This window comes from Rhinatrema bivittatum, chromosome 9 (genome assembly GCF_901001135.1).
Source record: "Rhinatrema bivittatum chromosome 9, aRhiBiv1.1, whole genome shotgun sequence".
NCBI lineage: Eukaryota > Metazoa > Chordata > Amphibia > Gymnophiona > Rhinatrematidae > Rhinatrema > Rhinatrema bivittatum.
Window position 1 is genome coordinate 165,202,047 of NC_042623.1, and position 27,234 is coordinate 165,229,280.

Here is a 27,234-nt window from a genome sequence, read left to right on the forward strand (position 1 = left end):
GACTAGGTAGGCCTCATATAGTGGTATAAATACCTACCTAGTATGAGGGCATTATGGCTAGGCTCTCTTTCCCCCTCCCCCCCCCCCAGTAGTTGTAGAAGGGCCCTGATAGCTAGGCTGGCTCTTCAGGAGCTTAAAACTACTAAAAACAAGTTTGTACAAGGAGCAACAGCAGTATTCAAACCCTGGTCTGTAGCCCACTGCTCTAACCACTAGGCTACTCCCCACTGATGATATCAATCAGGGGGTGGAGTCTTCTACTCTGGGTTTCAGAAGGGGCTGAAAGTGCTGGTGCAATGCAAAGAGCAGACTGTCTTGGGGGAGCCCAAGTGAGGGCAATCACAGTTCAAGTCCCTCTGCTGCTCTCTCTTTTCTGGTTTATCACTAAGGAATGAATAAAGGTTGCAATCACTTATTTTTAATGTTGATTTCAGCTGACAGAGTTGACGAAGATAAAAAAAAACAACAAAAAAACAGCTCTTACTGATCTTGTCCATGTATGATTTCATTGTCAAATTTGCATCAGTCACAACTCCTAAGATTTTGACCTGCTCCTTTTTCTGTAAATGCTCATCCTGGGTTCTACTTTGTATTTAGTTCCCATTTGTCTTGTTCTGATTTCTCCTACTTAGGGTTTCAAGTGTGCTAGTAACAGCTCAGAATTATCAATTTATTTTTATCTTTTTTTTTTTTCCCACTTTCCTTTCCAACCCTCTCAGTTGTGTTAATAAACAGACCTGCAGTGGTGCGACCCCTCTCTATCTTGCCTGCCAGGAGGGTCACGTGACCATTGTCCAGTACCTGGTGAAGGACTGTGCAGCTGATGTCAACTTGAGAGCACATGATGGAATGACAGTGTTGCATGCTGCGGCCTACACTGGTCACTACCCTCTGATCATCTGGCTGGTAAGTCACCAATTCTCACCACTACCAATACAAGAAAATGTCACTTTATTTAAAAGAGAAAACTATAAAGCAAAGCTAAACTGATTTGAAGAGGATGCTAATTTGAGCATTATTCAGTATTCCAGATTAATCTATAGGGCTTTCATAAAATACTGTTTTTTGAAGGGAAGTTCAGATCCCAGTACTCCTAGCACTCGTTCATTATTGATAGGTTGAGATGGAGCATAATATGAAAGATGTGGGCATGGATACTGTGGAGATGATTAGACTGAAAAAAGATAGTGTATCTTGAGATAACACAAAAGATGTTTTGTGCTTTGTCCAAGTTTTCTCTAGAACATTCAAAAAATGTTTAGACATTTCACAAAATGTTTTGTGATTTCTGGCATAAATATATGTAGCTCCCTCTTCCGACTTGGATACAGGAAGCACTCACTTTACACTTTTTTTGCCATGATTTATGATGTTCTTGGGGTAATGGAGATCCCGGGGTTTGTAGCAATGGTGTAGAATAAATGGGAATCCTTTTCACTTGTTGAAAATGGATTGACTTTGCCTCTACCTACTAATATGTGAGTTCATCTGGGATATATCCTGAGAATGTATAGCATCTTCAGATCTCAGATTTTACTTAGATCTTCCTAGAACAACAAGTACTATCTCTGGGGTTACTCATGATATCCAGTAGTGTCAGGATCTGGCAGTGAAACCAGTGACTTTCTGGCTTCGGCTTTCAGTAGCTAACTAGAAAGGAGCAGATGTTTAAAAGCTTGGTGCTAGCACACCTGTAGTCTTTTTTTTTTTGGGGGGGGGGGGGAGGAGCAGGGGAGGGGTTTCCTCCTGCTTCTTTTAGGCTTCTAGTTCAGTCACGGTCAGGATTTGACAGTCATGGTCAGGATTTGTTCAGTCAGGGTCAGGATGGGTCAGGATTTGTCAACATGAGCCTTCATTTGCAATTACCCATGGATGTTTTTCTCTTGTTTTATACACTCTTTCAAGTCACCTAGTCTAGCCAACACAGCAACAGTCCTTGGTTGGGAGGCATGTACAAGGCTTCTTCTGAGACCCTGCAATCATGCCAGTGCAGCATCCCCAACCAGCTCGGGGAACGGAACACCAAATCTGGAACTCAAACCTGTTCCTCCCCAGAGCAATACCCTGTACTGCCTCTTAGACACCAGGCCATCCACCTACATACAGCTTTGAGATCAATCGCTTGGCTTCAACAGAAGCAGCTTGATAATAGAAGCAGGGAAAATCAAAAGCTCCGAAGATGCTAAATCTATTTTCCCTGCATATAAAACTTGCCACTCTTCTTATGTTCTGACTTCCCAAGGACTGAGTTAGGAGAGCTACTCTGGATGATGACTCAGGAGCACTGCTTGTGTTGTAAACAGTTCCTTAGGTAATCTATGGCTCCTCACAGGCAGGTCTATGGATGTGCAAACAATTTGTAGTTCAACTGGAACCAGACAGATTTCTACCTGTTTTGAATTTTGACAGAATTTTCAAATTTCACCCGGATCCTGTGCAGAACTTTATTCAACTCCCCCTAGTGAATCTGGATGAGATTTTGAAGGAAATCCCAAAACTCTATTTCAGATTTTTTAAAAATCTGAAGCAGATGCAACAAATCCTACTTTGGATGCTTGCATCGTCTTTAGAATTTTTCCTTTTCCTTCAGAAAAGGTTTCAGTGAGCAATTCAACATTTTTAGGTTTGTCAAATTGTTCAACAACATACCCATTTTGAATAACTTTTGCACATTTCTAAGCTAGGCACTGCCCTGTTTAGCTCTTGCATTGCAGAAGCTAAATTCAGGGGACTTTTGTTTTTACCTTTTCACCTCATGTAGGCCACCTTCACAGATATTAACCTTAGTGCCCAGGACACAGATGGAGCAACGGCCCTGCACTTTGCAGCCCGAGGAGGACACCCACGCATTCTGGAGCAGCTCCTAATAATGGGATCTGAGGTACTGCAGGATTTTTGGGGAGGAACTCCTCTGCACGATGCGGCCGAAAATGGCCAACTGCAGGTAAGACACATGCAAGTCCACCTTCTGAAAGTGAGGAGGAGCAAATACTGTAAGATAAAAGTAGGCCTTACCCTAAGAAAAAAAAAATGACTGGGAAGTCCTAGTTCCTGATTGGTCAAGATGATGTTGCAAAACCTTTGACTGCATCCTAGCTGACCGCCATAGATCAGGTCCAGATTTTCCAGATGACATATAACTGTGCTGAGGTTTAAGAAAAATAACTAGCTACAGCAATCATCCATTTTATAAAATAAGCTTGCTCATAGGCCAGTGGCTTACCCTGGCTGTCAGCTGCTGAGTTCCTACCTCTCCTCAGCCACATCCTGATTTTTGCAGGATGCCAGAGCATCCTGCAGATCTGGAAAGGAATACGACGAGTGAGGTTATCAAATTTGCAGATGATACAAAATTATTTAGAGTAGTTAAATCACAAGCAGACTGTGATACTTTGCAGGAGGACCTTGCAAGACATGAAGATTGGGCATCCAAATGGCAGATGAAATTTAATGTGGACAAGTGCAAGGTGTTGCATATAGGGAAAAATAACCGTTGCTGTAGTTACACGATGTTAGGTTCCATATTAGGAGCTACCACGCAGGAAAAAGATCTAGGCATCATAGTGGATAATATTTAAAATTGTCAGCTCAGTGTGCTGCAGCAGTCAAAAAAGCAAATAGAATTTTAGGAATTATTAGGAAGGGAATGGTTAATAGAACGGAAAATGTCATAATGCCTCTATATCGCTCCATGGTGAGACCACACCTTGAATACTGTGTACAATTCTGGTCGCCGCATCTCAAAAAAGATATAGTTGCGATGGAGAAGGTACAGAGAAGGGCAACCAAAATGATAAAGGGGATGGAACAGCTTTCCTATGAGGATAGGCTGAAGAGATTAGGGCTGTTCAGCTTGGAGAAGAGACGGCTGAGGGAGGATATGATAGAGGTCTTTAAGATCATGAGAGGTCTTGAACGAGTAGATGTGACTCGGTTATTTTCACTTTCGAATAATAGAAGGACTAGGGGGCATTCCATGAAGTTAGCAAGTAGCACATTTAAGACTAATCGGAGAAAATTCTTTTTCACTCAACGCACAATAAAGCTCTGGAATTTGTTGCCAGAGGATGTGGTTAGTGCAGTTAGTGTAGCTGGGTTCAAAAAAGGTTTGGATAAGTTCTTGGAGGAGAAGTCCATTAATGGCTATTAATCAATTTTACTTAGGGAATAGCCACTACTATTAATTGCATCAGTAGCATGGGATCTTCTTAGTGTTTGGGTAATTGCCAGGCTCTTGTGGCCTGGGTTTGGCCTCTGTTGGAAACAGGATGCTGGGCTTGATGGACCCTTGGTCTGACCCAGCATGGCAATTTCTTATATTCTTATGTTCTTATCAGATAAATTTTGAAAGGCAAGGCAAACAGGCAAAAGCTAAAACAGGGGATGTCTTCTACCTCACGACTCAGTTATTGGTAGCAAATAGTAATAATTTTTTTTTTTACCCAGCAGTCTGAGAACAGCAAGCACAGTTCGAATAAGCTTCAGCCTACCAAAGCCCCAGAAGAGAGACGGAGGGCGTGGATGTGGGGGGAAAAGTGCATAGAACCCTCACAGAGAAAAGGTGCAAAGAGAGAACAAAGACACTGCATTACAGGAGGCAGAGAAAGGATATATTCAATGAGCCATTGTCTTTGCTTTATTATTCACAGTACAGCATTCTGCTTCTCAACAGGCAGAAGTAAAGGTCAACAAATAAGCTGCAGATGCTCCCTTTTTATTGAGCTGTGGCAAGCTATGAGAGCTATGCTCCCTTTATCAAGGAGGTCCATGCAGAATGAGCCCGGGATGAGGTTGCCTGTATTGGAGGCACTAGTAAGGTACAAGTAAGTTACAGGTTGTATCACAATGGTAGTGTGCTGGTATTTGTTTTCAAAGCTATAAAGGGCTGTAAATGAAAGGATGAGTGTCAAGATGGAAATGCGCCTACAACCTGTAATTTCACATGTATATTCAGGCCACATCATCCCCAGCTCATTCTGTACTAACCTGAGGAAGGAAGTTTAGCTTTCAGAAACTTGTCATAAATGCACTAAGTTAGTCAAATAAAAAGTTATTAGCTGCATCTTGTTTGATTTTTATTCCTGTGCATCCAAATGGTTTAACAAGGCAATCATGTTAACAATAATTAATCGCTAGCAGCCATTAACATCGATAACAGGTCTCAGGTCAACGGCAAGGCAATTGAGTTCAATGACGAGGACAATTATTGGATGAACGGGCCGAGTTGCTGAGGTCACTGTAATTTTTAGAAAATGGATCTTGTGCTTTCACAAAAGGGACTGTTAGCATTGATCAATTTTATGACCTATTTCAGTATCCAGCAGACTTTTTTTTGCCAGTCGTTGTCTATCAGAAGTCGGAGCTATTTTGACTACTGCCGTTGCTAGCATTCTTGCTGTGTTGTCATAATATTCCTACAAGAGCCTTCACTCTGCAGCTCCTCACTACCTCTCCTCTCTTATCTCTCTCTACACCCCTCCTCATGCACTCTGCTCATCAGGCAAGTCATTCTGATCTATGCCCTTTTCTTCTACCGCTAATTCCCGACTTCCTGCTTTCCACCTGGCTGCACCATGTGGCTTGGAATAGACTTCCTGAGCTGGTATGCCATGCTCCCTCTCTTGCCTTATTTAAATCCCATGTAAAAACCCAACTTTTTGAGGCTGATTTTAAATCTTAACCCCTGATTGTCCCGCTTACAGCCTCATTAAGTTTTAAAAATTATCCTAATAAATGTAATTCCCCCAAGTCTCTTTTGCCTTCTGTTTGCTGTGATTAGACTGTAAGCTCTACCAAGCAGGGACTGTGTCTTATATGTACTTTGTACAGCACTGCATATGTCAAGTAGCGCTATAGAGGTGTTAAGTAGTACTCGTAATGCTCCAGTCTGTCTACGTGGAGCATTATGAAACAATGGTATGGCAAGTTTGCTGATTTCTGAACTGCATCAGTGCTTTTCTGCAAGGTTTCTGCGTCCAGGGGCTAGGAATCTGGTAACAGCAGGAGGAGGAAAATATGGGATGGGAAATAGGAAGTGGAAGATGAAAAGCCTGAAGTTATTTCCTGACCCATAAAGCCTTATTCAATAACGACCACAATTTTAAAACCCTATGTGCGTAAAAATTGGGGGTTACGTGTGTGGCTGGGCCCTGCGCATGCTGCGCATTTTCGAAAGGTCCCAGCCACGCGGGTAGTCCCCGATACGCACACGAGTGCCGGGCCTGAAGAAAGGGGTGGGGTGGAGGGAAGGCCGGGACAACACCATTACACGCTGCTCCAGGGAAGCGCGCACCAGCAGTCGGCCGGCGCATGGAGTTTACTTCTGCGCCAGAGGAGCAGTAAGTATTAAAAATAAAATTGGGGATAGATAGGTTTAGTTTAGCGGTTGGGGAGGAGAGGGGAAGAGGAAGGAAGGAAGGATAGGGGCAGGATTATAAAATTGGGCACGCATGCGTGCGTGGATATTGTATTTTATAACATGCATGCAGCGACATGCACATGTTATAAAATTGGAGCGTCTTTTAAAATTGACCCCCGAAGGATTTATTCTTATGCATAGAATAGGGGAAATTCATTTTTTAATATGCCCCTTATTTTCTAGGCTGTGTCAGAGAGTGATGCCAGACGTAGTTGCATAAGCCTTAAATTAGCAGCCTTAGATTTGTCCCAGTGTCACATTTCCCAGGAAGAATCTTGTTTCAGGGAGAGATCTGTTCTCCCATCAGCTTACACTCCTTTATGGTACCCTCTTGCAGTGTTGTCAAGCTTTGATTGCCCATCAGGTGGATCCCAAGGTCCTGGACAGAGATGGATACACAGCAGGGAACCTTGCAGCATACAATGGACACAAACATTGTGCACAGTACCTGCAACAGATGGAAAATAAGGTAAGACATGTCTCTCGATTCACGAATGCTTTTCTGCTATTCTGTATCTATGAGAAAATGTCCTCGTATGTTAATGAGTCCTCTCATCGTGATTAGTCCACCCCTCCCCTAGGGGTTCATCTTTTTGTCAGAGTGTGAAGATTGCCCCACTGGTCTTCAGTATGCCCTTCTTTCTCTCTGGTGACCACAGACAGAACCCTAACTGTCCAAGGATCGATGTTCCCCTCCATGCAACTAATCCTTGCTTAAGTGTGCAGTACAGTAGGAGGGAAGGAAGAACAGGAATGCTGAAACAGAACCGACAAAGGACACCTGAGCATTCTGAGTACTAATCTGGCACAATACTAAGAGGAATATTCCAGATCCCCCCCCAATAATTTCAACATCATCACACAATAGGAATCACTGATAATTACTATCATGAATTTACATAACACTATAATTCAAAATACACTACAACATATATGTAATTCCACACAAGAAAAAGCATAATTTGTTCAAATTTTTATTATTTATTTATATTGCACTTCAACCAATTCACACATTATGTATAAAATATACACATTAATCAAACATGATGAGTGACCTCATCCATCTTATAACTGTGGAAATGTCATATTCAAGTAACATAATTCATATATAATACAATACTCTACAAACATCTCCTACCCCTATCCCTTTAATACCCCATATCCACATTCACATTCATTCATACACATAAAACCTAAACCCACCCATAAAATACAATTAGTATTTCAGTACTCAATCGCTATTTAGACATCTAATACATTGATGTTATGTTATTACCCCGTTCCACCCCCATTCCACCGATATTCATCCCAATACTTCAGGATTCAATCACTATTTAGACATCTAATACATTAACATTGCACTGTTTCCAAAAAGATATATATTAATATTCCACTTCAGTAATGTTCACCCCCCCCCCCCCCCCCCCCCCCCCCGTTCCAATGATGTTCACCCCAACAAGGTGCCTTGTTTCACCCTACCAGGGCTTCTTCAGGGGAAATCTTTAACAAACTCAATCTCCTCGGGGAACAAATTCCTGTTCACGGTCGAGTACCTAAAATATACACATACATAAATACCCATCTTAATTATATCCACAACCACCCTTATCCCAATATACCCTCTAAAATCATACTTACTCATTTCAAAAATCCCGTGAACATCCACAAATCCCCGTCAAATCAGTTTCTCATGATTTCACTACAAACAAGTATATACATATAACAAATCCACATTATATCTCAATATATATCATATACTTCTTACCCTTACAAACCATTGCTCGCAGATATAACAACGTATATGTTGTAGTATATAATAAATTATAGTGTTGTGTAAATTCATGATAGTAATTATCAGTGATTCCCATTCTGAGTACTAGCCATAGCTACCCTGAAGTGCCTAGCTTGGACTTCTGGGTCTCAGAGTGCTTGTCTCATGTTTTGTTCCAGTCTCCCATCATTTCTTTTATTTTCCCAGATCCAGAAAGAAAAGACTAGATGAATATCAACTACCGTTGTGGTTGAATCTTATTGAGAGAAGGCTAAACTCATTTATTGCTATCTCCCCCACCGTAGTGTGACTCCCGCTTTTCTTTGCTTTTCATTTATTTTGTTCATTACTGTGGTTCATTTATTTAGTTCAGGCAGAAGCATCCCTTACTGTGGGTTCCCTTCCACAAATAGGGGCACTAGGGAGAAAAATGACTGGGCATTATATCTCAGGTCTGCTCTCTATATTTTAGAGCAGACTTTCAGGTATCTCAGGGTTGGCTAAATATTTTAGAGCAAACTCACATTTTATTCTTCCGGTTAGGATGAGGATATCAGGGCTGATGTCTGAAGCTGGCTCTCTTAGGGTTCACTTCTCACTTATGTCAAAGTTTCTAGAACTTTGGCTGTGCCTCACTACTCATCCACACGGGGGCCCCCTTAGTCTCGTATTTTAGCAGAAAACAAAAATAACAACTTTGTGGGGAGGTGGGCAGGTTTTGTGAGGACTGACAGCCTGTCCTTGGAGAACACCTGTTACAGGTAAGCAACTCTGCTTTCTCTGAGGACAAACAGGATGGCAGTCCTCACACATGGGGAGTCCCTGGCTACAGGCTGCCCCCAAAGAAAAGGGGGGGAACAACAACAGCCGGTGCCAATGAGTAAAACTATTACTTTTGTTGGCAACAAATGTTTATTCTATTTTATACTTAACCTATGAGGGACAACCTAGAACAAATACAGTGCACAAATTATGCAGGACAGACTTTGACATAAGTTTTCCTGCCGGATGTCATCCCACATGTGATGACTGACATCCTGCTATCTTCAGAGGACACTTGTTACAGGTAAGCAACTTTGCTATCTTGGTGTCACAGCCTTAATTAGGGACAAGTGAACCCTAAGAGAGCCAGCTTCAGCCATCCCTGTTCAAACAGTAGTGAGATGTGAATATGTGGAGATCGCCTCCATGAGGAGTGATTGCAGATGAACCATCGGCACTGCCATGGCTCGGACAGAGTAAGGCTTGTCATGGCCTACCATATTCAAGCCTGACTGGGTGTGAAGAAGGAGATGCAATCTGCTAGCCAATTAGATTGAGTCTGTTTGGTAATGGCTATCCCCAGTTTACTGGTATCAAAAGAAACAAAAAGCTGGGTGGACTTTCTATGGGCTTCAGTCTGCTCCAGGTAGAAGACCAGGGCTTTTTTGTAATCCAAACTATGCAGTGCCTGTTTATGTTGGAGGAAATTTGGCCTTGGAAGAAATGTTGTAAGGATGACTGACTGGTTAAGCTAGTGTAAATAAGTGAAAAGATACTTGCATTCTATATGCCTGGTTGAAAGAAATTCCAGAAACGCTGCAGTGGTTAAAAACAGGGGCAGATCTCCAGTAAGAGACTGGTCTTCTGCAGAGGCAGGGGCTTACAGCTGGAGCTCTGCTTTGGAATCAGGGAAAAAGGAGAAAACCCTGTTTCCCTGTATGTACCCGGATCAGCCCAGACTGCTGGGCTATGCCTCCCTTCCAGCAGATGGAGACAGAGAAAAACTTGAAGGACACCCCTGTAAGTAGGGTGTGCCACCTGCAGCCCCTTCAGTATTTCTCTGTCTCCAGCAGATGAAGGTGGCAGAACCTGCAGTCCTGGCTAATTGATTCTAAACAAGAGAAAAAAAGAGAGTTGCAGTGACTGGAGTCCTTTAAATTTGTTTGGCTGAAACAAAGTTTCAAAAAAAAAAAAAAAAAAGAGCTGGGCCTCCCGAGGAGCAGAGTCATTTTCCTCGGTGGTAAGCCTGCTGTGTGCTTTGCCCTTCACTCCAGTGTACCAGGAGCAGCAGCCAGTGAGTGACTGGGGGGGATTTACCGGTGGGCCGGTCCCACCCCCCCTGGCCCAGAGATAACCATGGGTTGTGCTCTGGTGAGGCCAATGCGAATTAAAAAAAAAAAATATAGAAACAGAACACGTTGCTTTTGTCAGCTGCGCTGCTCTTATTCGGAATCCTGGGCTCCGGGGTTTATTTTCGCAGCCTACCCTTCTTGTTCAGCGTGGCAATGCCTGCAAATCCTGTGGAGAGCCGGCAGCACGGCTCTTCAGAGAAAGCCTCTGCTCCCGGTGTCTTCCTGGGGGCGAGGGCCCGTCAGCGGGGGCTGCTGGCAGCAGGGAGAGGCAGGCACATCGGTTCCGTGGTGCAGGCGCCCCGATGCTGCCTCGTGGTACTCAGCCTGCCCCGCTCCCGCGGAACACGGGAACGGCAGCCATTATAGGAGCTTTAGATGCAGACAGCTCAGTAGGGGGAGGGGATCTCCCTCTTCAGTTATTTCCACAGGATTTTTGCCCTGGGTCTCCCCATGATTTATTTCCTGCATTCCATGCTCCTTTGGGTACCCCCCCTCGGGAAAATTTAAAGGGCCAGCATCATTTTTCGGCTGATTTTATTTTACTGTTACATAAGGCTTATTTAGCTAGCCTTATGCCCATGGGAGATCCTGAGCCCCCTCCGAGGCAGCCTGAGGATGGGCCCTCTCCTCCCATGCAGGTTCCTAGGCCAGATTCTCTTGAGGTCTCCCGGATTAGGTTGGTTTGGGAAGGGTCCGATTCCGGGAACCAGGGGGCGGCGCCGCTGGCGGATCCGCTTCAGGTGGACATGGATGAGGATTCCGAGCGTGTGGCCCCGATGGAAGGGGTTGATCTTCGGGTCCTTAGGCTCTTTCATAGAGATGAGTTGGAGCCGAAGATTCCATATGTCCTAGTGGAGTTGGGCATACCGGCTGGTGAGAAGCCGACGCTCAGGATCATGGCATGGTGGATCCGGTGCTGTCTGGTCTTCGTTCTCTGGCTAGGACTTTCTCTTTTCATCCTATGTTGCTCCAGCTAATTTTTCGGGAGTGAAATACTCAGGAAGCTAGCCTTCGCATAGGCAGAGCTATGGAAAAATTGTACCCGCTGCCGGATGACTCTCTTGATCTATTTAAGGTTCCCAAGGTTGATGCGGCCGTATCCACAGTCACCAAGCATATGACTATTCCTGTGGTTGGGGCGGCTGCCCTTAAGGACCCTCAGGATCATAAGCTGGAGGTGCTTCTCAAGCGTATCTTCAAAGTGTCTACTCTGGGGTGTGTCTCACACTTCGCTGGTTGTTGTACTTCAGGGAGGTCATTCCAGTTCCTCTGAACGAACTTTGAACCAGCAGGTATTCGATTTAATTTCTGGTTCCGAAGAAGGAAGGGTCCTTCCGTCCGATTTTAGATCTGAAGAAGGTCAACAGAATTCTGAGTGCCCTGTTTTCATTTGGAGACGCTACATTCCATAATCGCCTCCGTCAGAACAGGAGAGTTTTAGCGTCTCTCGGTTTGACGGAAGAGTACCTACACATTGCAATTTGGAAGGACCATCAGCAGTATCTCCGGTTTATGGTCCTCGGCAAGCATTAGCATTCACGAAAAGTGCAAGAATATAATAAGTTCCTGGTGAAAAGTTTAACTGTCACAGTTATTGTTGTATTCAGGCAACTCCTCAGTTTAAGTACAGTCTCTTACATGAAGTCCCCCAACACAGACCTGTGTTTCGCCTGTCTGGCTGCTTCGGGGGGGGATTAATTTTAACAACGGTGATCTGTAAATACACAAAAGTAAAAAAACTACCAGGAACGACAACGGTACAGAACAGACAGATTTCAGCTAAAGGTGCACGTATCAGGATAATGTTCTTATACATTGTATTGCAAACATACCTGTGTCAAAGCGGAATAGTTTTGAAAAGGAGTGCACCCGAGCCGACTAATCCCTAAATCTTTAAACGCTGCGTTTAGGCGCGAAAATCGCTCCAAAGATTAACCGGACACCCTGCCCAATCAGTGTCAGCCTAGCTTGCTGACGTCATTGACCTTAAAAGGAGACTGCAGCGGGGAACCCCGCTCGCGTGTGAGAGGAATCAACCGCGCTGTAGTCCACAAGTAGAACTGCTGTGTCTACAAAACATAGATCCCGCAGATCCAACAACGGGAGCTTGGACTCTATAATCATAGGAAATGACTCCACTCAAGCTCGTTATTGAGCCCATATGGGGCAACTGTATTCAAACGAAAGATCCATCTTTGCTCCTGCCTCAAGAGGGTCAGGGGGAAATTCCCTTCTCTTGCTGGGGGAGCAATAACATCAATCACAAAAAAGTACAAGTCTGCTGTTGTATGAGACTTTTCTAACCAATGGGAAACTAGTGGGGCCCTCTCCCTCTTGGTATTAATACTAGATCTATGTTTAATGATGCGAGTTTTAATGCTACATTGTGTCTTTCCCACGTACAGTAGTTTACAGGGGCAAATGATGACATATATAACCCCCGTGGAGTCACAATTGGAGATACCATGTAGTGTGTATGTTCACTTGATACTAGGATGTGTGAATTGTGTAATAGTAGAGGTGTGGACACAAACTGAGCAGTGACCACAAGGTCTATGACAACCCTCATGTACAGTGTCACTGGAAATCCCAGCCGAATGAACTAAAATATCCCTAAGATTTCTACCCCTCCAGAAAGTGAACCTAAGTCTGAATTGAAAAATCTATTTAGGGCTAACGCCATCCAATGTTTTCGAATCAATTCGGAAATAAGTTTGCTCTGTGTGGAGAATGGTAGGATGCAATTCACTATCGGATCAATATTTTGAGGTTGTCGTAGAAACAATAAGTCTCTATTAACATATAGGGCACGTTTAAATACCCTCTTCAAGACCTTGTAGGGGTACCCTCTTTCCTGAAAATGGAGCACCATCTGCTGGGCTTGTGTTACATATTCTGCTGTGGAAGAACACAGCCGTCGAAGTCTAAGAAATTGACCAGTGGGTATATTATTTTTTAAGTGATGGGGATGAAAACTGTCAAATGCCAAAAGGGTGTTCCTATCTGTGGGCTTACGGAACAATGAGGTAACAAAACGTGCATCCTGATATGTAAGGGTGACATCCAAAAATGCTACCTGTTTATGATGTATGCAGAAGTTAAATTGCAAATTAGGGTTACAGTGATTCAGCCAATCCACAAAACCAAAAAATTGCATATCTGTACCCAACCAGATAAGCAACACATCGTCAATATATCGCAACCATTTAAAAATGAAGGGTCGCCATTCAGATGCGTATATATGCTGCTCCTCAAAGGCTGCAACATAAAGGCAGGCTAGGCTGGGGGCCATTGTAGCCCTCATAGCCGTACCCTTAATTTGTTGAAAAAACTGAGACTGAAACCGGAAATAGTTACGTGTGAGTGCCAATCTTGCCAACTGAACTAGAAAAGATGTAGGTACTCTTACAGGAGTTGCTCGGGTATCCAAAATTCGTTCAATTACTAATAATGCCTCCTCTTGCGGGATATTAATGTACAGTGATATAATGTCTAATGTTACTAAGTAACAGGGACCATCCGGAGGGTCACTATTATCCAACATGGTGATTAGGTGGGATGAATCTCTTACATATGACTTGCTCAGTGTGACAAAAGGTTTAAGAAAAACGTCCACAAATTTCGATAAGGGTTCTAAAATAGAGCCTATACCAGATACTATAGGGCGCCCAGGCGGCTTCACCAATGATTTGTGGATCTTAGGTACAATGTAAAAAACCAGAAAGTCTACCTAGAACTGTAGGAGCATATATTCCAGGACACAAATGCATGGATCCAAGCAAAAATGAGCTCTGCCAGCGCCCTCGTGCTTCCCCTAACATGTCTTGAAAATTTGCTGTGGCTAAGACACCAAACAAAAATATTTATTAGGGGAGGCACACAAGCATAATGATCTCATAAGCCTTCTTTTCCTCCGAAAGGCTGAAAAGGGAGACATTCAGTAGAAATAAGTGCCAATTCATTTTAGGACATAGGCCATGCTGTGTCATTCCAATGTAGCTGGTCATGCCAACCCAAGAACTAAAACAATAAAATCATTGTCAATTAATTTTTCATTTATGTATTGGTAAAAACTTCATCTTGTGACTCTGCTTGTCCCATAGTGTCCCATGAAAATGACAATTGCTTTTTAGTTCAGATTGTGGAGTATTTGAACTCATTAGGACATATTTATTAATGGTCAAAACAATTTTCTAACCCTAGGGCCACCTGCACCTTAGATAGATTATTTTGCACCCTGATGAGAAAATAAATTGTATCACAGTCCCCTAGTAGCAATACAAATTCTTAATTTGATGCCAGCTGTTAACTGGAGATGAAGACAAGTTTTAGATCACAAGTTTTCAAACTTTGCTATGATGCATCTCCCCTAACAAGCATGAAAACTATCACACAACTCCTTTGCTGATAATTCCAACCCATGTTATGTGTACAATTCTGGTCGCCGCATCTCAAAAAAGATATAATTGTGATGGAGAAGGTACAGAGAAGGGCTACCAAAATGATAAGGGGAATGGAACAGCTCCCCTATGAGGAAAGACTAAAGAGGTTAGGACTTTTCAGCTTGGAGAAGAGACGGCTGAGGGGGGATATGATAGAGATGTTTATAATTATGAGAGGTCTAGAACGGGTAGATGTGAATCGGTTATTTACTCTTTCGGATAATAGAAAGACTAGGGGGCACTCCATGAAGTTAGCATGTGGCACATTTAAAACTAATCGGAGAAAGTTCTTTTTTACTCAACGCACAATTGAACTCTGGAATTTGTTGCCAGAGAATGTGGTTAGTGCAGTTAGTATAGCTGTGTTTAAAAAAGGTTTGGATACGTTCTTGGAGGAGAAGTCCATTACCTGCTATTAAGTTCACTTAGAGAATAGCCACTGCCATTAGCAATGGTAACATGGAATAGACTTAGTTTTTGGGTACTTGCCAGGTTCTTATGGCCTGGATTGGCCACTATTGGAAACAGGATGCTGGGCTTGATGGACCCTTGGTCTGACCCAGTATGGCATTTTCTTATGTTCTTATGCCTTACAAGTTGGTAGGTAGCACCTGGAAGTTCCCGGGGCTTTTGCTGACCCCCCTCCCCCCCAAAAAATATTTTGTCATCCTAGGTAACCGTAATGTATATCCTACATTGATTCCTGCTGGAAAACACAGAGCCTATGAAGGTAGTTTAAGCTCCTCAAGAGTTTAATGCTTACACCATTGTTTACATGGAAAACTGCTGGCATACATTGGGGCTATAATGAGAGTAATTTTCAAAACTTTTTACAGGGGTAAACAAGTTTACCCCTGTGAAAAGTTTGTTTGAAAATTGCCTTCTCAATGTGGGTGAAAGTGCATGCGCTGTTCACAGGGAAAAGTGGATGGGTTTAAATTGAGGAGGTAAAGTATGTGTAGAGATTTCATTTTTTAAAATTTCCATGCATACTTTCACATACATACTTTGCATCTGCTTCAGAGGACTCAAACAAAGTACCCCCATGCCACTGCCGGCTTAGATTTTCAAAAAATCTAAGCCGGCAGTGGCATGGGGGTACAAGCAGTATAAAAATTGCTCTCAGTACTATGAATTTCTTCAGTATTTCACCAGCAACCAATCTTTTACTACCTACAAGGCTTTAGAAAAACATTTTGCCTTCATTTTTTCCTCTTATATACCCCTCTCCTTCCCCACCCCAGTTGTTACACTCAAACAACTCATGCCCTTGCCAGCCAGGATGGTTGGCAGGAAGTCTCTTCTGAAATTATCTCTCAGTATCGTACTTCAGCTGGTTGGGGATCAACAAAATAACAGCAGATGTCTTCCTTCCCTCCCCTGAGGTCAAGAGAGACCGCTGCAGTGTTCACTCTTGCTAGCCCAGGCAGACAGATTCAGGTCTGAGTCTCCTCCAGCACAGTGCACAGCGCTGTGACCTGAGCCTCTGGTCTGACCCAGTTTCCTGACCGATAAAACAAGAGGGTAGGCTATCTAAGAAAGCCGTTTGGGCAATAATGTAGATTAGACGCCAAAGTAGTCCATGTGTAAGCCTTTATTTCAGTGGAGACATAAATTCATGCAAATCCCCGACTCAGGCCAAGTTTCGCCCCACTCGGGGCTGTCTCAGGAGCTGTGTAAAGTTGTACACGAGCGGAGACTATACCAGATCGCAACAGCATTGAAACCACAAGGTTATTAGACACTTGGTGTATTAACCCCTTGAGTGTGTTCTGATATATACAGAGATAACAACTTTACACAGCCCCTAAAGGCAGCCCCGAGTGGGGCGAAACTCGGCCTGAGTCGGGCATTTGCATGAATTTATGTCTCCACTGAAATAAAGGCTTACACATGGACTACTTTGGCGTCTGACCCAGTTTCCTAAATGCTTTGATGGTTCACATCATATAAGACCGGAATATCATATAAGACCAGAAACTCAATGGGAGTGATTGAATTGATATAGTTACACCAATTTCTATCAGTCTTCGTTATGGATTTAGATATTTGGAGCTTCAGCTAGTCAGACTTTAACATTTGTACTAAAGTTGTGCAATAAGTATACCTTTCATTTCACCATTGATTTTGCTAGAAATTGCCTCTATTCACTTTTTTTTCTGAACAATTTTTGCCATAAAAAGTTATGCTAATTTTTTCATATGAATTTCATTTCAGTCAAAATCTGGAAACATCTTCACAGATAAATGCCAAGTGTCAAGTTCTTATAAAATCAATTACACATTCTCACAAATTTGGGTAAATTAAAGCAAAATCAATGGATCAATGACAAAATACGCCTCTAGGAGTTTGGAGCATAAGTGGTCCACTTTGGTGAATAATTCCCAAAGGAGCGAATATTTCACATGTTTATAATCTATACAACAATATTTAAATTGGCTGTGTGATGAGTTAATACAGTAGTTACTTTGTAATAGAAGGTCAATATGATAGGAGATCCTAAATGCAAGTAAAATAAAGACAGTGGATAGTACAATGAAAAAGGCAAGAGATGGAGGAGAGAGGACAACAGATTGACTGTATCTGTAATTGAATCTTGGATTCCGATGATGCATTGAAAGCATGTGTCCTTGGGGCTGCTGGTTTATGATGTTATCAGCACCTGTTTGTTGAATTACAGCTGTGTAATCCAACTCCCCCTTGGACAATGTATAATGTATGCACATGAGCAGCAGAACAAGCCCAGCGAGGATTCATTGCGCTAGGAAGGAGAGAAAGAGGGGCCTGAGGTAAACAGAAGGGAAATACACAGTCCTGCTGTTCCTTAGCAGGGCAGAAAGTTGTTGGTTTTTCTATCATCAAACTACGTTTCCTGGAAATTTATGAGAATTCATTTTTATGGGAAACCAGAAAGTCTACCTAGAACTGTAGGAGCATATATTCCAGGACACAAATGCATGGATCCAAGCAAAAAGGAGCTCTGCCAGCGCCCTCGTGCTTCCCCTAACATGTCTTGAAAATTTGCTGTGGCTAAGACACCAAACAAAAATATTTATTAGGGGAGACACACAAGCATAATGATCTCATAAGCCTTCTTTTCCTCCGAAAGGCTGAAAAGGGAGACATTCAGTAGAAATAAGTGCCAATTCATTTTAGGACATAGGCCATGCTGTGTCATTCCAATGTAGCTGGTCATGCCAACCCAAGAACTAAAACAATAAAATCATTGTCAATTAATTTTTCATTTATGTATTGGTAAAAACTTCATCTTGTGACTCTGCTTGTCCCATAGTGTCCCATGAAAATGACAATTGCTTTTTAGTTCAGATTGTGGAGTATTTGAACTCATGAGGACATATTTATTAATGGTCAAAACAATTTTCTAACCCTAGGGCCACCTGCACCTTAGATAAATTATTTTGCACCCTGATGAGAAAATAAATTGTATCACAGTCCCCTAGTAGCAATACAAATTCTTAATTTGATGCCAGCTGTTAACTGGAGATGAAGACAAGTTTTAGATCACAAGTTTTCAAACTTTGCTATGATGAATCTCCCCTAACAAGCATGAAAACTATCACACAACTCCTTTGCTGATAATTCCACCCATGTTATTTTTCAGTTTTGTTATGGACATAGGCCACGGAGGCTCGCGGCCGGCCCCTTCCACTTACCGGCGTCACACCGGCATTCCCCTCGCTCCCGGGATCCTGGTCGCGGAGGGGAGTCACAGCAGATGCTCTTCCTTGCACGCCGTCTGCCCGCCATGGTCTCTCCCTCCTGGCTTCCTTAGGTGCACACGCACGCCTCCTCCCTCTATTTAAAGGGACAGTGACAGGTGCTGCCCCTACTCCTCAGTTCCATTCCTGGCCTATATCTAGGCAAGGCCTGCCCCCAGACCTTGCCTTGGCTTCCTCTGGCTCTCGCTCCACTTGGAGATCCTGGACCCTCGTTCCCATTTGGACTTTCTGAATTCCGGACCCCTGCCTGACTTCTGGACCACGTTGTCTGCCGCCGACCTGACCCTTGCCTGGCTACTGGACCATGACCTTTTGCCTGGCTTCTGGACCACGAGACTCCCTGTACTTGAGGACCCCACGTAAGTCCAGCCAGTCCCAATACCCAAGGGCTCAACCTGTGGGGAACGAGGGCTGGTAGTGGTAAAGGCTCCTCGGGGTCTCAGTCACTTTCCAGCCTTGCCAGCCTATGGTGGGAACCTGTGGGGCTCCTTCCCATAGGTGGCGCCAATTCCCCCTCGGCCCAGGGATCCACAACCATAACAAGTTTAGTGCACTTCAGTTACACTAACTCCGACAGAATGGCACTGTCTTTGGAGATGTTCATGATACCACCCACTTAATTGTTTGCACCTTGCAGCCACCTTGAGAGCAGAGCCTTGTGGAAAAGCAGGTATCTATTTTGATAATATTTTTGGAACTATTGGACCTTTCCTGGAAGTAAATGGAGCTTCCTTTGGAAGATTCGCCTCACCTTTTGAAAATTCCTGCTGTAAACACAGGCATTTGCAGGACAAAAGGCCTATCTGTATAGCATTTTCAGCACAAACAACTGCAGTTGAGCTCTGCTGCCTCTTTAGATACTCAGGGCCGGCGGAAGCACTAGGCGAACTAGGCGGTCGCCTAGGGTGCCAGCTTCCCGGGGGCGGCACTGCCCCGGTAAAATTAAGAGAGCCGCGCTCAGCCGCTGCCCCGGTAAAATGAAAAGAGCTGCATTAAACCGCCGCCCCCCCGATAAAAATAAAAGAGCCGCTACCGGCAGCCCGCCCCAAAAGACCCATCTGACCTCCCCCAGCGGTTCGCGTGCTCCCGGTCTCTCCCACTGCTCTTTCTTCCCTGCTGCCGTTGCCGCCGGGCTATCAGCACGTTCAAGCCCAGCGGGAACGGCAGCGGTGCAAAAAAAAAAAAAAAGGTGTGGCATCCGCGGCTGCCCTTTTCTTCCTCCCGCCCCCCCCCTGACCCGGAACAGGAAGTGATGAGCGGGAAGGAGAAAGAGCCGTGCCGCATGAAAAAAATAGCGGCGACAGCAGCATCGGCCCCCGAGCAATTGAAGCAGCCGGTAATCGGGAAAGGAGTCAGCAGCATGAGCCTCCCGCGGCCGATGGGATTCTTCCTTTTTGGCCTGCGGGGGCTGGAGGAGGAGGCTGTTGCAGCTACCATTTGTGCTGGGGGGGGGGGGGAGGAAGTGAGTGAGAGAAAGAGAGAGAAGCAGCCAGCCTGCCTGTGTGTGATTGAGAGAATGTGTGTGTGATTGAGAGCCTATGTGTAAGTGAGAGAATGTATTTGATCGAGAGCATGTGTGTGTGATTGAGAGAAACTGGTCAGAGAGCTGATGTATGTGTATATGTGAGAGACAATGAAAGTGACTGCTCAAGGAGATGACTGATGTGTGAGAGTGTGAGACCGTCAGGGATGTGACTGATGTGTGTGTGTGTGTGAAAGAGAGAAAAAGCATGGAAGTGAGAACTCTGGAAATGTGAGAAAGCATGGGAGTAAGAAGCCTGGTGTTGTGGGGGTGTATGTGAAAGAAAGCATTGGAGTGAGAAGCCTGATTATGTGAGAGAGAGCATGGGAGTGAGAAGCCTGGGTGTGTGTGTGCATGTATGAGAGAGAGACTGGTTGGTAAGGTGACGGTGTGACTGGTGTGTATGTGAATGTGAGAGAGAGAGAATGTGATTCAGGGAATGAGAAGCCTGTGCACCTGGAGAGCGAGCATGGAAATGAGAGAGAGACTGGTGTATGTGTGTGTGTGTAACAGAGAGAAAGTGATTATGGGAATGAGAAGTCTGTGCATGTGAAGAGAGTGAGCATGGGAGTGAGAACCTGGGTATGTGTGAGACACAGTATGGGAGGGAGAAGCCTGTATATGTAAGACAGAACAGGTGACTGGTGTGTATCTGTGTGTATGTGAGAGAGAGAAAGAAAGTGATTATGGGAATGAGAAGCCTGTGCATGTGAAGAGTGAGCATGGGAGTGAGAAAGCTGGGAGTGTGTGAGATACAGCATGGGAGTGAGAAGCCTGTATATCTGAAAGAGAACATGGGAGTGGGAAGCCTGTGTGTGTGTATGCATGAGAGAGATCAGGTGACTGGTGTGTGTGTGTTTGTGTATGTGTGTGAGAGAAAGAAAGTGATTATGGGAATGAGAAGCCTGTGCATGTGGAGAGAACAAGCATGAGAGTGAGAGACTGGTGAGTGTGTGTGAGAAAGAGAAAGTGATTATGAGAGTGAGAAGCCCATATATGTAAGTGGAACACGGGAGTGGGAAGCCTGTGTGTGTATGGCATGAGAGAAACTGTTCAGGAAGGTGACTGGTGTGTGTTTGTCAAAGACTGTTTGGGAGATGATTGGTGTGTGAGAGACAGAAACTGGTCATGGGGGCATGACTGATATGGTGTGTGTGTGAGAGACATGGGCCTTAAGGAAGAGGACCATGAGTATAGAGCTTAGCTTCTACTGCTGCTTCTGGTGTGTACTACAGCCTGCATGGAAGAGGAGTAAGAGAGCTGCTGGAGGGGGTAAGTAAAGATGGCTTTTTAAGTTTATTTTTCTTGATTGACTGCCATTTTAATTATTTAATATTATGTGATGTGTCTGCTTTTTTTGTTTGAGCAACAAGTATAGCTTTGGTTTATGTTTATTTTATTTCTTTTTATTTATTTATTTATTTATTTATAAAAGTTTCTATACCGTCGATAAGACAAATCATCTCAATGGTTTACATGGCATAAAAATGTCAAATAAGTGTTCTGTTATAAATACAGACTTCATTATTTTCATTAATGCACAATGTAAGTTAATTGTGTGTGGAGGCGGGCGGGGGGGGGGGGGGCGGCATAGCTGACGTTTCGCCTAGGGCGCCTAATACCCTTGCACCGGCCCTGTAGATACCAGGAACATTCTAAAAAATATAAACAAAGGCATTAGTAGATGCAAAGAGTTATGGTCCCGGGCCGTGCCACGGGACCTCCACTTACTTTTAGGCCAGCCCGGGCTGCTGAAACGATGACAAGGCCCTTCCTGGCCTCAGCCGCGGCGCTCCCTCCTCGAGGGAGACGCCGGTGATCTGCTGCATCTGGCCCCGCCCCCTAGGCGTGCGCACATGCGCAGGGGTTCAGAATTTAAAGGGGCCAGCGTGGGTAACCAGAGGACTGCCCCCAGATGACGTCAGATGCTGCAGGTATATTTAAACCCTGCAGCTAGGCTCTTACCTTGCCTTGCAACTAGGTTCACTCTGGTTAGAATTACTAGTTGCTGCTTCAGATCCCTGATCTTGTCTTCGGCTTCTGACTTCTGGTTTTTGACTCCGACTTCCGATTCTGCTTCCGTCCTTGGCTTTGACTTTGGCTTCTGACTCCTGGCTTCCGACCTTGGCTCGTCCACTGACTTCTGGCTTCAGCTTCCGCTCCTGGCTGGACTCCGGCTTCTGGCTTCTCTTCATCCACAGGTATCCGGTTCTTTGCCCACCAGGAGGCCTCTCCTAAGTCCCAGTGGCTCGGGTCCTCATGGGCTCCTTCCGGGGGACCGTGGGCTTCCAAGGGTGAAGTCTTCATCGACCTCCTGGTACCAGCTGCTCCTCGGGCCTATATCCTCTGGTCCTCGGTCGCAGAGGATCTCGCCTAAGTCCCAGCGGCTCGGGTCCTCACGGGCTCCTCCCGGGGGGACCGCGGGCTTCCAAGGGTGAAGCCTTCCAGGGCCTTCTCCTCAGCGCCACCTCCAGGCTGCGACGTCCACTGTGGGTTCCCACAGTGCATCACCATCCATCTCAGCCGACTGAAGGGTTCACGTTCCTAACACAAAGTATTCTGTAGTCTTTGAAAATGGGGCAATTTACCAGGAAATGAACTTCAGTTAATCTAAAAATTTATGTGTGAGGATGTGTTACCCAGAACCATGGAGCCCATATTTAAAACGACACTTAGCTGGTTAAGTGGTGCCACTGAATATATGGCTACAGTCAGTGGGCACCATTTAGCCACTTAAGTGGCTTAACAAGGTGGGGAATTGGTGAACCAGGGAGGAGTCAAGTTGGCTGGATAAATTAACCAGCTAACTCGATATTCAGAATTAGTCAGCTGATTTATCTGGCCATTTCGGAATGGACCAAAGGTCTGTCCTAAAGTTAGCTGGTTATACTTAACTGGCTAACTTTAAGATAGCTGGGTATATTGAGCGGTGCGGTTGTGCTGCTGAATATAAAGCATAGTTAGCTAACCAGCTAACTAGCAGAGCTGTGCAGTGGCTGAATATGGATCTCATGATTATGAGAACATTAAAAGGAGTTCAATCCTTATCAGTGAAGTATTGTCTTCTCGGTCCACATGTCACAGTGATCAGGTGCACACCAACGTTTCCTCTCGGTATGCATTTCTTATCTTCCCTTCTGATGCAATTGACTCAAGGAGATACCTTTTATTTTCTTAAGATACAATGGACTTTTGAATCAGAAAAAATGATCTTGTTGTTTGAAGACTACTCAATTCCTTGAAAATATTTTATTGCCTGTAATAGAACTTACCTGGCAGCCATGCACTTCCTATACTAAAATCAGTGGGACATGGCTTCCACTTCATAAATGCATGTAAGTTCCTGTCTGTGATGATTAATCAATGCATTAAGTTTATGTTTGAATGGAAGGTGTTCTTTAAATGCAAATTATAAATTGTGTGCAATTAAAAGTAAGCATAAAACTAGTGAAGATGATGCTTTAGCCCAGCTTCAAAATTACCTGCTGCAAATTAGTACCAAGAAATTAATCTTCAACCTGAATTTTGCAGAAAGTGATAAAATCCAACATTTGGCTTTCTGTTAAAGTTCAGACATTCAGCACATTTGCATCCATCGGCTGTTTATACTGTGATGTGGCGATAGCTGCATGATGATATAAAAGAGAAGTCTGACTCTTCAAGGTGTATATGATAATATGCTAATTGCAGCGTAGCAATAGGGATGTGCTGTCTTTTGAAACAAAATAGGAAATGTCAACAATATTTCCTGTTTCATGTTCTTCTCAAAATGTACTGAAAGAAAAACAATGAAAATGTTGTTTCGTTTTGAAGCCACTGCTACCACTAACTTATAAAAAAGGTAATCTAATTCTGGTCCTAGTCCGGGTCTCCCTCTCACCCATCAAACCTGCTCAAATGAAAATCCCCTAGAACCCCTCTAACTTTCTCCCATCCCTCCAACCTAGTTCTTCACAAACAGCAAATCTTCTCGAGGCAGGACTGATAACTAGTCACACCTGCCCCACCGCTCAGGATTTCAAAATGGCCATCAGTCAACCCAAGGTCAGTGCCATTTTGTTGTATGACAGATTCTGTACAACACAATGGCACCAATCTCAGGTTGACTGGTGATCATTTTCAAAATCCAATGCAGCGGGGCAGAAGTTACTGGGGATCAGTCCTGCTCCTGGAAGACCCATCAAATGGGTAAGGACTGGCTTGGGGGGGGGGGGGGGACGGGACAGAAATGGTCTTTTGATTTGAACAGGTTTGGTGGGTGGGGGTAGGGAACACTTTTGTTTTCGGTTTCTGTTTGCTTTTTTTTCTTCTTTTTTTATTTTGTTTTGAATAAATGAAAGAAAATGAAACAAGAAAATTCAAAGCAAAATGAAAATGTTTGAAGTGTACACCCCTATGTACTGATTGATATGTCTAGATAAGATGCTTCGTGTGTTATAGCCTGTACTAGCTGTTAAGCCCGTAACAACGGGCTACATTTTAAAAAAGAATTTTCGGTCCATTTCCTTCCTACTCCCTCCCCCTCATTCTCCCTCCCACCTCTGTTCTCCCTCCCTCCCTCTCACCTCCCCCCTCTAGTCTCCCTCCCTCTCACCTTCCCCCCTCCCCTCACTCTCTCCTCCCTCCCGCCTCCCCTCAGTCACTCCCCCTCTCTCAATCCCCTCCCCTTTCAGCTCATCCACTACTGGCAGACGGAAGATCTCCGGGGGGGTGTCCCTCCCTCCCTCCCTCGCGCGCGCCGCCACCGCTACTGCTTCTCCCGCTACTGCTCCTCACCGCCGCCGCCACTCCTGCTCCTCGCTGCCGCTCCTGCTCCTCCCAGCGCCATTTTTTTTTTCGGGCACGCTCCGCTCTGACCGACGTGCTCGCCCACGCATACGTGGTAGAACTGCTCTCTACTGAGCATTTGCGGGCCGTCGGTCAGAGCCCATTTATAAGGTAGATATCTGGTGGTACTGATGTGATAAATGCAGGGAGTTCTCTAGTTTTGCAGATACTGATATGGTAACCCAGGATATTCTTCATTTCTGTGAAAACTGTTATGGTGAGGATACTGTATTTTGTGGTTAAGGACAGGTTGGTATGATAATTTATGATTCTATGTAGCTCTGAAAAGCTACTAAACGGTGTCCTTTGCTTCTTAAGAGATTAGTAAGATGCAGTGCCAGTGTATACCAAAGTCTTCCTTTAACACAACCAAACAGTTACATGTCTGTAAAAATTTTACACCAGTAAAAACAGAGTCAGCAATGAGGCCAGTCTCAGGCTTTGTGAGTATTCACTGTTTGGGATTGGGAGACAATATAGCACTGCATAAAGGTGTGAATCTCAGCATACCAAGTCTAGCTGTGCCCAAAATGTCAACTGCAAAACATATCCATTAAAAAAAAGTTAAAGTCTGGCAGACAGTCAACAAAAAAATATTTTCATGAGCTGGGTAACCCTGCCTGTGTACCTTTGCCAATGCTCTTCGGCCATGACCTTCAGTTCCAGTGCAGTTTATAATTTCATTCAACTAAAATTCCCTTGTTGCTTCACACTGTTTTAATTTTTACACATATACACACTTGGGAAAAGAACTTTTGAACTCGGACAACTTTGCTTTGTAATGATATCTTCAACACTAGTTCATTTTGATTGTTCTGTTGATAAAATGAATAAGTAGTTAAGAATTTCCTGCCATCACCCAACATGGATGGGGTATGTAAAGAGTCCCACACCACACCATAGCGTCCTCATGTGTTACTCTTCCATGTCCCACCAGTCTGTTCATCTGCATGTCTCCAAAGAGCAGGAAGCACAGGCTTACAGTGTAACAGTGAAAAAAACGAAGAGCACTGGAGGGAACCACTCACCAGTGAAGAGAGAAGAACCTCAAGTGAAATTGAATGATGCTAACAAAGGGCTGGATGACGGCAAGGTAATGCAGTATTTGTGGTAGGGTGGCTGGCCAGGTATCCTGCTTTTAAAGAAATTATCCTATGTCCTGCTTGAGCCAAGAACATAATGAATAATTGTCATATTTTTCAATCTAGTCATGCATAGAAAAAAATGTAACTGAATTTCATACATGGACAGAGGTATGATTTTAAAAAGAGGGATGAGTGCATCATCATTCCCCTTTTCCTCTCCCCCTCAGTCTCACTTTCCTTTCTTCTCATTTTCTTCATCCCCCCTCTGATCTTTCTGGGTTTCTTTCCATCTCTCCTCCACATGTCCCTCCCATTTCCCTCTATCCAGGTTCATCTCTGTTTCTCCCTGTTCTCCTTCTCCCAGCCCCCATGGGGTGAAATTTCAAAGTCATTTACATTCATAAACCATGGGTTTATGTACAAAAGTGGCTTGTTATAAAATTATCTGGGGTTTGTGTGCATAAACATAAGCACAAAACATGATTTTGCGCATACTTTTACATACAGTAAAAGAGGAATTCCAAAGGAAAGAGTTGGGGAGAAATTTAGATTTATGTGCATACTTTGATTTTATAAAGTATGCATGTAAATTCACACACATACATTGTAAAAAAACAAGTTTGCTTACCGTAAACGTTGTTTCCGTAGATAGCAGAATGAATTAGCCATGCTGTCCTGGGATCTGTCAATCAGGTCCGGGAGGCGGAGCTTGACAAAGCAGAGGTTAGCTTTTTTGTCCCTCTGCGGCTGCGCGTGGGTTCCCGCGCAGGAAGTACAGATTCTCCTCAGTCTGTGATTAAGCATTAATGGTTGAGTAATATTTGTGATTGCCAGGGAGGAGGGTGGGTCAGCATGGCTAATTCATTCTGCTATCTACGGAAACGTTTACGGTAAGCAAACTTGTTTTTTCCCGTCGATAGCAGGAATGAATTAGCCATGCTGTCCTGGGAGTCACAAGCTCCCCTCACGTTCAATCTATTTGTTCTTTTAACGTGTATTATCTGGTGGCAATCACTTGGTGTCAGCTGTTGTGGACTGTAGGATTGTTTGACCTATCTGTGTGTCCGTTGAGACTTGCTGATCCAAGCAATAATGTGCCGTAAACGTATGTAGGGAAGTCCATGTTGCCGCTTTGCATATGTCTATGGGCTGAACATGTTTGAGATGTGCCCAGGAGGTGGAAAGGGCACGTGTTTGATGTGCTTTTGGCTTTTGAAGTAGAGGTATGTTCTGCTTGGCATAGCAGAATTGGATGCATTGTACTATCCAACTTGCTATAGTCCGTTTTGTGACCGGTGTACCTGGTCTGTTAGAA

General features: G+C 44.1%; 1 protein-coding gene across 1 annotated transcript in view; it reads left to right on the top strand.

Moving 5' to 3' along the window:
* Positions 1–27,234, top strand: part of ESPNL (espin like) — a 78,240-nt gene that overhangs the window by 22,045 nt on the left and 28,961 nt on the right. The window contains exons 3-8 of the mRNA XM_029617322.1: positions 720–906; positions 2,762–2,944; positions 6,756–6,894; positions 7,818–7,878; positions 8,662–8,674; positions 25,772–25,927. Of these exons, the coding sequence (XP_029473182.1) occupies positions 720–906; positions 2,762–2,944; positions 6,756–6,894; positions 7,818–7,878; positions 8,662–8,674; positions 25,772–25,927 (739 nt within the window). The remainder of the gene's footprint in view (positions 1–719; positions 907–2,761; positions 2,945–6,755; positions 6,895–7,817; positions 7,879–8,661; positions 8,675–25,771; positions 25,928–27,234) is intronic.